Here is a 13,000-nt window from a genome sequence, read left to right on the forward strand (position 1 = left end):
ATAATTACAAAACTAAGCTAATTTCTGATATTTTAAAAATAAAATAAAGACAACTGGTTCTTATGCTACCTACGTAGTTACTTTTTGATGCACAATCTTTTCAAAAACTATTTTTAAAAAAAATTTTTCGAACGTCTGTCGCACTATGACTCCAAGTTCAAAACACGAAATGACTTGTTGAGGCGGATTGCTCTGAAGTTGGTTGTCAGAGCGCCATCTGTTTTACAGTGACGGAACTAGCGCGAAGAACTGGTTAATCGACTGGACTCCAAAGTCGCATACGCCTTCAAATTCAAAAGTTATAACGTGTTGACGGACTTGCCTTGTAGACGGACTTACCCGCAGTGACCTTACCTAAGAAATATCATTCGATATTTACCGATCGCCTTTCGGTAAAGGAAAACATCGTGAAGAAACTAGACTACTCTGTATCTTTAGGTACCTACTTAAATAAAAGTAAACAAATAATTTGTAAATTTTTGGGTAGTTATAACATTTATCGATTAACCAACCAAATATAAAACCACCTGGATCTGTCACTGAACGACCTGGGCCCAATTTCACCACGGTGACAGGTGCGACAATTATAAAATCACTGTTGCCGACGTCACAGGCATCCATGGGCTACGGTTACCACTTACCATCGGGCGGGCCGTATTCCTGTTTGCCACCATCATTGTATTATTTAAAAAATCTTTATTATATCGGAAAAAACAGATATTTCTTTTGCGAAGTTTCTGACAATTGTCAAGATTTAGGTAGGTAATTCTTGACAGGTAATGAGTTATATGTCGGAATTTCGTGACAATTGTAGTGTTTCTTGTGACAATTGTCATAAACTTAGCAAGAGAAATATCTGTTTTTTTTCCGTTATAATAAAGTTTTTTTTAATAAAACAATGATGGTGGCAAACAGGAATACGGCCCGCCCGATGGTAAGCGGTAACCGTAGCCCATGGATGCCTGTGACGTCAGCAACAGTGATGTTTTACAATTGTCGCACCTGTCACCGTGGTGAAATTGGAGCCTGACTTTAACCTACATTATTTGATCATGTAATGTTTTCATCTACCCTTAAGAAGCCATTTGAGATTTTGTTTACTCTTTTTTAAATACCTAAAGGTACACACTATATAGTTCCAGCTTAGTTTCCCAGGTTGGAAGGTCGAAGTCGCTTTGGTAAAAACTAGTCCCTGTTTAACACTGACTTAATATTAGAAATAGACACACAGAGCGGAACAAAAACGTCAACAAAATGTGGGTCAGAATGACAGTAGCGGCAAATTTGCATTGATGATAAAAACGCTTACGTAAATTTTGAGTCAAGATAAATGTTTTGTACGGAAAAGAACTTACTGTCGTAAGCATTAAGACGAAACGGGAGCTGAGCTAAAAGTCAATTTTGAGATTTCAAGCTGAATATACCCGTCGCTCTGACGGGGCGTGAGAGACTGTATTTGTGTGTGTAATGCACGCACACAGATGCGTACGCTTGCACCCGCGCGCGCCTCATTGCCGACAATTTGCAATGTTATTTTTCGTGCGTTACTGCCACGAGGCGTTCACTTATTACTTACTGTGTTGCGAATTGCGATTGAATTTTTTGACCCGGCTTACGTTTACGGAACTCGATAATCTTTCTACTACTGTGACTTGGCTTTGTTTACTTGACTTTGCTGATCAGCTTATTGTTTTGGACTCCGTGAGTTGTGGTTACCTATTGGACCGCACGCAATTCATCTACCTTTATTCAAGTAATTAAGCGTAATTAGCCGAAACCTTTATAAGAGTGTAATTCATAAGAAGTACATAAGATATAATTTATGTACTGGTTTGCTGTTAGCTTTTAATTGTATCACTTTACATATATGTTACTCAAATAACTAACACGGTTACACTGTTGTAAGAACATTATTTTTCAAGTAGGCCTTATTATACCTACTATAGGCCTTATTACCTCCTAGTACCTTAGTAGTAGTAGTACTACTACGGAAATTGATTCAAAGACTCAAGACTGACTTAAGTGGCAGTAGGGTGTAGGGTTTTTTCTAGGCTTAATGAGTTCGCTGAAGCTTATTTTTTATACTTAGCGCACAGAACCACTAGTTTAACAGTATCAGCTCTAACCACATGTCACCATTTTGTCCTTTACGTAACAAACTCAGGGGCCCAGAATATCCGATGTACCTATCAAATCAAGGTTCTGTACCAAATAAGGCCCGGTTATTATAGTTCGTTATTTTTTAGCATTAGAAAGAAGGTAAACAATCATGACGTGTCTTTTTATTAATAATTATTGAAAAACGCTTTCAAAAATTAGTTTATATTACTTATGAAAGCAAAAGAATATAAAAAAGTATATGATTAATACATACATACATACATACATACAATCACGCCTATTTCCCGGAGGGGTAGGCAGAGACCACGGATTTCCACTTGCTACGATCCTGACATACCACTTTCGCTTCCTTCACATTCATAACATTCCTCATACACGCTCGCCGGTTTAGGGTGCTCTTGCTCATTAATATGATTAATATGATTTATAATTCTAACATATTTGCTATGACTTATTTTTCAATGGTAATTTTTAATAAGACATGTCAAAATCTGTTACCTTAATGCAAAAAAACGAACTTTAAGCGTGCTAACTTTCAAAATTTCATTTTTTATAAGATAGTATAAGTAGATGGGCAAAAATTTTGCGTCCATGTCCACCAGTGAGTAAGTGATTGAGATACCTAAACATTTAACTTTATAATGTAAAATGATATAATTTACTAACCTACTCGTTTAATTTCAGGTAGGTTGAATAAGGAACCAAGTAACCATGGGGAGGAGCAGTATTTACTAACATTTTCTTTTTGGGTCTTCAGAGTGTATCGTTTCCTTTTTTTTGCACATATTACACTTAAATATATATTCTCTGTGTAAACCCTTACGTCTTTCAATGACAAAGGCAAGATCAGCAAATGTACAATTTGTATGATCGTGCCTGATATTTGAGATCACAGAAAATAAATATTTTAAATCCACTATTCTGCGACCTTCTAAAATTTTGTTTTATCATGATTCATGATCAAAAAGCTCGAATTCAATAGTCATATAAAACGGCGATTATGCAGTTGATGATGAGCTTGCATTTTCTACCATTGGTGCTGCAAATGCATCAACCGGTGGCGATAAACTTTGCCCTCTTGTAAAACAAATTACTATTGTGATTGTGTCCAGCAAAAGGCCAAAATTCGGTTTACTTTCCTGTTTAAAATATTACTAATTTATTCATATTTCAGATTAGGTACATAGGTAACTGTCTGAATGTTACAATGCCAGCTGGCAAATTCTATCACATTTGTTTGTTTGGTAGTCATGGTAACATTCACTTACATTGATATCCTTATTAAGATCTGTATCTTATTATCCAGACCTTAAAATATTGCCACCGTTGCCCTTTAAAAAAATACTGTTTAAATAATTGGCTACTCAAACAATGCTTCTATAGTATAAATAATGACTACACAAAAATGGGTATTATTGTATATAATGCACGAAATAAGGCCCGATTCTTAAGCGGGTTTAAATTTTGAGGCCATGTCCGCTAATACTATAGACAAAATATCAAGTTTAATAAACACAAAAAAAAAACATTGATGGGCCTTATTTTATAATTTAGGCCTTACTTTGTAATTTAAAGTAGAGTTAGGCCAAGAAAAATCTATAGCGATTTTGATAGAACACGCAGTGCAAGTATTATTTCAAACGTCGCTTCTATGAAATTATGACATATAAATAACACTTGCACTGCGTGTGCTATCAAAATTGCTGTAGACTTTTCTTGGTCTGACTCTAAAATATTCTTAATTACACCACAAACATAAAAACAAATTTAAAAAAAACCGGCGAAGTGCAAGTCGGACTCGCACACGAAGGGTTCCGTACCATTATTTATAAAAACGGTCACCCATCCAAGTACTGACCCCGCCCGACGTTGCTTAACTTCGGTCAAAAATCACGTTTGTTGTATGGGAGGCCCCACTAAAATTTTTATTTTATCCTGTTTTTAGTATTTGTTGTTATAGCGGCAACAGAAATAAATCATGTGTGAAAATTTCAACTGTCTAGCTATCACGGTTCGTGAGATACAGCCTGGGGACAGACGGACGGACGGACAGCGGAATCTTAGTAATAGGGTCCCGTGTTTTACCCTTTGGGTACGGAACCCTAAAACCGATTTACAATGTAGATAAAGGTAGCAACAGGCGGTCTTATCGCTGTTAGTTCTTATTCTTCGTTTGTTTAGCATTAGAGTGAAGGTGACGTGTCTTTTTTAAGCATGCAATCGTATAATTATTTAGCTTTTTTTGTAATAGTTATGTACTTAGTGGTTAATATTAGTATTTACTATTTTTTTTTCAATAATGCTTAAAAACGAAGTATAGACATGACAACCAAATATTAACGCCATTGTAGGGCAGGATATACAGAACATGAATCATTAGTACTGTCACGCTCCGTGATTGTTGAGCCATTTAGGGTTCTAGCTAAATTGGACATTCCATAGAGCACGAGTAAGTATGGAACAACCAATTCAGCTAGGACCCTAAATTGCTCGACAATTACGAAGCGTGCCTGTAGGTACCTAAAATTTTGTTAACCCATTTTAACCATGCAATAAAATATTTTTGATTTTGATTTCTAATTTGAAATATTAGAATCAAAAAGTTCATAATAGATTGTATATCATAACTACAAAAATGTGTTCCCTACTCTCAACCCAAAACCCCTTGTATCTTAGGATCTAGATATTTTCACACAAGACGGTTTATCGATAACTTCTTACATCACTAGATTATCGACATTAAATGTCGACTATTGCCCATCACTTTTCTGGCTGTGTACGTATTTAGAAACTTGACTCCGCCCCTAAAATTAGTGCGATAGGGACAACTGCAGCTGAGGCGAAAAATCCTGCGTAAAAATGACAAAAATCGAGGTTTCGTAGTCCTCTTTTTCCTCCCCCAAAACTTAACCAATCGTAACCAAATTTGGAAATCTAAATGATTATGAAATTATCTGTGTCGGACCGTTTTGCTTTTTTGGCTAATTGATATCAGTTTTGAATACCACGCCTCTCATTGCGGCATAGTCTATTAGGCCATTTTGGCCGTTTTTGAAGGGCTCTAGCGCCTTAAAAAACAAAAATATCAAAAAAAGCAAAACGGTCCGACACAGATATTGACAATATTAATCTGTGTTGAAAAAATCATTGCTCTAGCTTCAAAAACCACGGAGGAAAACGAGGACTACGTTTGTATGGAGGAATGACCACTCCTGTTGGCTCTTAAGTGTCAAATTTGTTAACATTAGTACCAACACTGTTAAAACTTTAAGTCCGATGGCACTAAACGTAACTTCACCTTTGTATTTACGTCAAACAACGTCAAATGAGAATAATGAACGAATGGAGTCACTTTGGTACATTTTAATAGGTATTACTGTACAGAAAAACCAAAGTAATAAATGAATCAATTTAATTTGATCGGGAGTTCAAATAAAATTATTTCATGGTAACAACCCGTTTAAGTTACATAAAACAAATTTATTTTTAATAAGTAAGTATATATAGGTACGTCTTTAAATACTATTTTCCTTGAAATAAATTCAACTTATTAAATAACTGTGTATTTTAGATCTACATAATCTTCGCACTTTCGTTCTTTGCAATATAGTGCACGGGGATATTCAGGTCGCTACTGGTACTGATTGGTTATGGTCTTTATCAAGAAATTCCTGTGGTTGTCACTGTGTTCAGACAGGTTTAACATTTACAGTTAGTCGATGTAAGCCCTTATTGGTCGTGTATATGTCGGAAACAGGGAAATGCGCCGAACACACAAGTGCCGTTTTGCCTTGTTTAAAACTGCATCACCCCTATCTCTTGCTATAATAGCAGTACACTCAGCACTTCGCATAGGTTTTCTTGGAAATCTTGAATTTAAACATAATATTATATCTTACGAATTCCATATAAAAATAAAAAAAGTATTGACCTCACATCTACTCATTAGATTTTTGTTCCTTCACATCCCTTCTTTGGTACTAACAAAATAATTTATACAAAACCATGAAATTACCACCAGATTACATAAATTATGTAATGCTATCCAAAGAACTAACCGAAAGAAATACATTCCAAGCTTTTTCCTTATTTTATCATTGTTATTTTTGCATATTTTGACGACCATTTTACGACATTGTTGACAACTTCACATTTGAGCGGTCTATACAAGACTAAACGAAAAAGTAACGCGTGATCTGTTTTAACGTTACTTTTGCGGGGCCATTTTTTGCGGCTGATTGGGTATCCAGTTCTTATTCTATATCAATGCTGTTTAACCCTTAAATGCATAGTGTTGCCAAATGTCTACAAAGCATTAGACAGCTCACAAATTAAAAAAAAGGCTTACGTTCTTGAACGCACCTTTATACCAACAAACGTCAAATAGTAGGGTGATGATTTAAGGGTTAAATTTACGCAATATTTTTAATTTATACAAATTACATTAGTTTTAAGACGAAAAGTCGGAAAACTTGGAAAAATCCAGAAGTTGATAATTTTTAGTATGTGATTTTGAACGGTGTTTTCGGGGTTTGTAATTATTTTATATTTAAAAACTTTATCATAGGTATATCACAAATAGTGTACCTTTCTAATGGTAGTAAAAAAATTCATATATATATTACTGAAAATTACATATTTACATAAATATGATTTAGCCAATTCAACTTCTAACATTGATTTCGAAGTGAAAATCGAAGTTATATTTTTTTTACTATTTTTCCTAGATTTGGCAAACAATTATGTGATACGTATATTAATTTCGGGCAAAAAGAAAAATCATGCATTTAAGGGTTAAATTCATGGGACTTAATTGCCGAGCGGACCTTATCAGGTTCCCCAAGTGAACCGTGGCAACATTCCGGGAGAGCGACAGATGATGATGATTATAGGTCCATATCAATTTAACACATTCAATACCACTAAGTGCTACGGGTTACGCTCGTAGCGCGTAGCCACGGTTTCGTCGTATGTAGCGCGTAGTCGCTACGAACAGAGTGTACCCGACAGTCGGGTTCTTGGTGTTGAATGTGTTAATCGACTTCATATGACATGTGTATTCCGTTCTCAGGCATGTTAAAATATGGCCGAGGTAGCCGCCATTCTGGTGCCCAGAGTTTGGAGGATATATGCAGAGACTTACATTGCCAACGGGAGCGGTATACCTGGACCTCGCATCCGGCCTTGGAGGGGACCAAGTGTGGAGAAGATATGGTAAGCATGGTATAATAATATACTCCGCCTGGTACTCTCTTCCGAGACTCGCGAACCACGTGACTGACACAAGCCTACGTCATCATGCTGTTCACATACTATGATTGTGTCAGTCACGTGGTTCACGAGTCTCGGAAGAGAGTACCAGGCGGAGTATATTATTATACCATGTATGGTAAGTTAGTTTTCATTAAATTTGACCACCGTGTAAAAAGTAACAGAGGACCGACGCCTTTGATGTTTGCGTAAATGCCGACACAGCACAGGAACAGAGTAGGGTAGTCACTAGTCAGACTTTTACACAACTGCCCAAGACTTACACTTGACTTATTATAAGACACGCTAGCTCTGTAAGTAGTACCGAGCTACTAACAATGGCGATGTATGCATCTCGGGTGCGCGCGACCCACCCCTCGCCCCTCGCACCCCACACGATTGCCCTGTCTAGACGGCTTCGTCGAATGACTGTATTGTTTTATATAATGTGCCAGTACCGTGCGTGAGAAAAGCTTATACACTGCGTAGAGCTGCGTTATATAGAAACATTGCTGTTTCCATATACATATTTTGACACTTCACATGTGACTGCGTTTATACTTCGGCGTAGACCTCTAAACCTTTAATCAATATTGTTTTCAGTACTGTCGCGGTGGAGAGTGCGTCGAGCGTGCAGGCGTGGCCCGCCGAGGTCAATGGACTCGCTGGTCGGCCTGGTCGGAGTGCGCGTCCGCCTGCCTGCTGACGGACTCCCATGCCCCGGCGGCTACAGGCGTCGCCGTCGCCAACAGGCGCTGCCAGCGACCCAGGTAAACAACTTTCTGACAGAAATCCATTTATCTAATACCTATACATATCCAGCCATCCAGTTCGACCAGTGCGGATGTATGGATATGGATGGCTGCCATCTATACATCCGCACTGGTCGAATTGGTCGGAGTGTGCTGACAAAGTCCGCCACCAGCGAGGTAAACTACCTAATCCCACCTTCTCCGGACGTCCTGGCGTGGGAGGCGACTGCATCATTACGAAGCGAGTTGCCTCGTCATTTCTAGTGCGAACTGCTAAGGTATGGAAGGTTTCAAGTATACTTATAAGGCCACCGTAATTTTAGAACACGATGTTGCAGTCGCACTACCCACAACAGTTCCAAGAATTTTTGGGAAAACTTTGAATACCTACATCAAAATTACCATAATGATAGATGAGATGATGGTTTTCTGATAATTTCATAACATTAAATCAATGATTACTGTTTCAGGCATGACAACGGGAACAGCTATTGCTCCGGGCATGATAAGAAATACCAATCATGTCACGCACAGCAGGTCAGTATTAAAGTAGCATTTTATCTACTTAGGGAAGACAATCTTATAGTCTTGCCTTGCAATATTTTTAACACCATCTTATTTACTAAATATTCATACAACCTTTTTCCTTTTCTTGGGTCTTTTCCAGTTGAATCTTAAGGAAAAGTTTTAGGTTTTTTACGTTTTTGCCATGTACGTTTACACCGTATTAAACGATCTGAATCTGTACCTCGATTCAGCTTTTCGCAATGAATGGCTATTGCTATTACGAAAGCGACTGCTAAAACTTTCCAGCCTAAAGCTCTATTGGAATTTGGTATGAATACAGTATCCTCACGATGGTTTCCCTCACCGAAAAGCGTTTGCTAAATACCGCGACTAACACTCGACTTCATTCAACTTGAAGCCGTTTTTAATACTCTAAAGTGTATGTTATTGTCTGCAGTGCCACAACGTGCCTCCAATGACTGTCCGGGAGTTTGCTGACCAGATCTGCCGGCGAGCGAGAGAAGTGGATCCTGACCTCATTGGAACTGGTCTGCAGAGGATAGACACGGAAGGTAATTCAAACACCAAGACTAGGTATATTATTTGACCAGCACCTATTATGTCAAATCAATAATGAAAAATGTCTGCTGGACGGTCATAATTATGATGATGTGAGATATTTTATGTTATAAATGGTTTTAACTCATCCGTTTAGCAAGTCATTGGCAATAGACGTGCTCTAAGATCTCCATGACCAGGTCCATGGCAGTATTGGGATGTCAATGATTTTGAGCTGACAAACAAATCTCCTACAAAGTACAAACCCACAACAACATCAAATCATCATAACAATCATCTTTTATTTTCAGATGTCAGCAGCGCTTGCGCCGTTTGGTGCGACACCCGCGGCGGAGGCTACAAGTCTCGCGGCTGGACGCTGCCAGACGGAACCGCGTGCTCCACTATGTCGCCGATGTTTTGTATTTCAGGAGTTTGTCAGGTAACAGCTTAACTTTAAAATATCAGCAACTAGAGACCCGCCTCGGCTTCGCACGGGTTAACAAATGATACACATCATCTTCTTCAAGATTCACTCTATCGATAGATGAAAACCACATGAAAATCCGTTCAGTAGTTTTTGAGTTTATCGCGAACATACAAACACACAAACAGACAGACGCGGCTGGGGACTCTGTTTTATAAGGTCAAAGAGAATAGATAGTATAGAGGGCTATTGCCACAGTAAATTTTGTAGTCACGGTACATTTACTGCCATCTATCGACACACGATTAAAACTTAAAATAAAATTGAAAATGTATAAATTAATCAAAATATGTATTAGGATAAATGATTTTAATTTTTTATTGTTCCATACTGACCCATGTTCTTTCACTGATATGTGTTAAAATTGTTAAATATCAAACGGTGTCGTCAACGCCATCTAGCCGAGAAGAGGCCAAAGGTATATGGCGCCATTTATTCGAGAATGACTTTTTCTTGATTTCCGAGGCACGTTTTTTTCTTAGACTTTATTTAGGTATCTTATACGGAGTTACATATATCTTTGATAAGGTGTAGTGATATGATGTACGATGTAGTATTCAGCGACCAGGTACGCAGACGATGGGTTGGTGCGCATTTCGTCATGCCGAAAAAACATTACAAAAGTTGGTTGACTCCTCGAGTCCTCGCAGACTTGTGAGGCAATATTTGGTTTTCATCACCTGTCACCGGCTCGGCGGTTGGCTTAGGATCCGCGACGCTTTTCAACACATCAATAGCTTATCAAGCTGCTTCCAGCAGCAGATCTTATTTCACATCTTTAGCACTGATAATTTTATACCAATACGGATCCATTCTACGTAAAACATGAATAATTTGAACGTCTTTACTCACGTCTTCGACAAGATACCCCAACTACACTTGCTCAAACTTGATTTCTCCCATGATTAATTTATGTAAGTATCTCATTTGCCACTATATTAACACATTTATTGCCTACCAGGCAAACAAGACATCCGCGCTAGGCCACAACAATTTCGTCGTATAAAGCTGTAGTACCACGATCCCGACTATCGGGTCATCCGGCCTGGGAACGAAATCATAAAATACCCGATAGTCGGGTTTTCGGCACTGAAGTGTTAACTTATCAAACTCCTTTGCAGAAATTCACCTGCAATGCAAACGCCGACACGGAGTTCTCTCTTCGTCCGGGAGACTGCGAATGGGAGGCGCTTCAGCTGCAGACCGCCGCACCGCAACAATCCACATCGTCGTACGTAAAACTAGGGCCTACGTCAATTCTAGGGATTAGTTGTCAAGCGGACAAAGAGTTATTTTTGGGAGTTGGCTAAGGGGCTCAAGCCAAGTGTATACTGCACACCAGGCCTTATACAGTATTTTGCCGGAAAATTCAAGGCCACTTATGGGATACTTCGTGTCAGTCGTCATTTTTGCGTCAAAGATTCAAAGAATTTATTTGCATAGAACAGTCCCATCCCGTCGTCCCATCTTACCATGTACTTACGTATTCTTTGCACACGAGCTCTGAGAAATTGTAGGAAAGCTCCTTGGACGTCCGTTCCTCGTGATCCTTGGAAGTAAATTAACGAAGCCTAGGTATTTATGGTTTCAGAATTGGTTGAAAGTGAGGAAGCAAGTAAGTTATTTGCATTTGTATCTGCCTGACAAGGCCTACGTCACAGAATTAGTAATAGTACTAGCGTACAGAAAGGAAACTTCCTACAAAACCGAAGTTTGACAGCAGTTCAGGGTTGAATCATGCTAATGCATTTCTAATATATGGCACTATCCCTTTCGGCTATTTAGACTTGTCAAGATTCAAGCCATTTACTTATCTGTGGTCGTGCACTCAAAGGGACATCAAGTTATATCAACCCTAATGATTGCGCGGAGCAATGCTGAGCCGAACGGAGCCGAGTTTGCCCGAAGGGAGGAGTTTACCCTGCCCATACGTTGTGGATTCTGTGCTGTGAATTATTTTTGTCTCTTTTATTTCTAGAACAAAAACATCATCAACATGGCGCCGCGCAGTGGGTTCCCAATGGCATCCGTCAAGCGGTTGCCACTACCACTGCATCTCTCCTGGAACAGGCGTGCGTCTAGTGCGAGCTGCTCGAACTACTAGTATACAGCTCTGCCGACCCGACTCCGCAAGGGCTGACTTGGTAAACACCCAGTAGTTTTAAAACATCATCAACATGGCGCCGCGCAGTGGGTTCTCAATGGCGTCCGTCAAGCGGTTGCCATTACCACTGCATCGCTCCTGGAACAGGCGTGCGTCTAGTGCGAGCTGCTCAAACTACTAGCATACAGCTCTGCCGACCCGACTCCGCAAGGGCTGACTTGGTAAACACCCAGTAGTTTTAAAACATCATCAACATATTTTAAAACACTATCAAATGGCGCCGCGCAGTGGGTTCTTAATGGCATCCGTCAAGCGGTTGCCACTACCACTGCATTGCTCCAGGAACTGGTGTCAGATTAGTCCGGGCTGCTCGAACTACCAGCATACAGCTCTGCCGTCCAGACAGCGCACGGGCTGATTTGGTAAACACCCAGTAGTTTTAAAAGATCATCAACATGTTTGTTGATGATTGTTGAAATCATCAACATGTTTAAAAGCGTCATCAACATGGCGCCGCGTAGTGGGTTCTTAATGGCGTCCGTCAAGCGGTTGCCATTACCACTGCATCGCTCCTGGAACTGCGTCTTGTTCGAGCTGCTTGAATTCCCAGCATATAGTTGTGTCGACCGGACAGCGCCCGTGTGGGGTGTCCCTTAGAGTTATTTTCTTAATAAGGCTTGATTGACCATAAAGGTCTCTGTCCACTACACCGTATCATACCATGACCGTGCTATGAACGTGTCAGGCAAAAAAATATTCTTTGTATTAAAAAGTATGAGACTATGCCCACTAGCCCGTTCCGTCACCGACCATACCCGTCGCGTGCCATGCACGGACCGTCAAAAATAGTCGGCGAGGATATTTTGCCGGTGCCGAAACGCTCCGTGCATGGCACGCAACGTTGCCAGAACGGTGCGTGCAGGCGGCGAAACGGTGGGCATACGGGTTATAACCGCGTATGGTGAGCGTTCTAAGCCCGTTATAAACGCGTTGCTATATTTCTTGCTCGCTCTTACCAGTCTGATAACTATTCCCTCGCTCTTTCTGACGAGTCATGCTCTCGCGGATAAAACGCGGGTACTAAGGGGATGAAATGCGGATGCTACGGGGATTATAGATGGATGCTATGGGGATGATGCGCGGTTACTACGGGCACTAAACCCGTTATGTACGGATATGAAACAATGTGGACACGGTGTAGTGGGCATAGTAGTCCGTATC

At 39.8% G+C, this 13,000-nt stretch overlaps 1 protein-coding gene across 1 annotated transcript in view; it reads left to right on the forward strand.

Moving 5' to 3' along the window:
- LOC134798454 (A disintegrin and metalloproteinase with thrombospondin motifs 16-like) overlaps window positions 1–13,000 on the forward strand; it is an 81,016-nt gene that overhangs the window by 65,593 nt on the left and 2,423 nt on the right. The window contains exons 8-14 of the mRNA XM_063770895.1: window positions 7,193–7,335; window positions 7,975–8,141; window positions 8,594–8,660; window positions 9,088–9,202; window positions 9,500–9,630; window positions 10,797–10,903; window positions 11,835–12,000. Coding sequence (XP_063626965.1) covers window positions 7,193–7,335; window positions 7,975–8,141; window positions 8,594–8,660; window positions 9,088–9,202; window positions 9,500–9,630; window positions 10,797–10,903; window positions 11,835–12,000 — 896 coding nt within the window. The remainder of the gene's footprint in view (window positions 1–7,192; window positions 7,336–7,974; window positions 8,142–8,593; window positions 8,661–9,087; window positions 9,203–9,499; window positions 9,631–10,796; window positions 10,904–11,834; window positions 12,001–13,000) is intronic.

This window comes from Cydia splendana, chromosome 16 (genome assembly GCF_910591565.1).
Source record: "Cydia splendana chromosome 16, ilCydSple1.2, whole genome shotgun sequence".
Lineage (NCBI taxonomy): Eukaryota > Metazoa > Arthropoda > Insecta > Lepidoptera > Tortricidae > Cydia > Cydia splendana.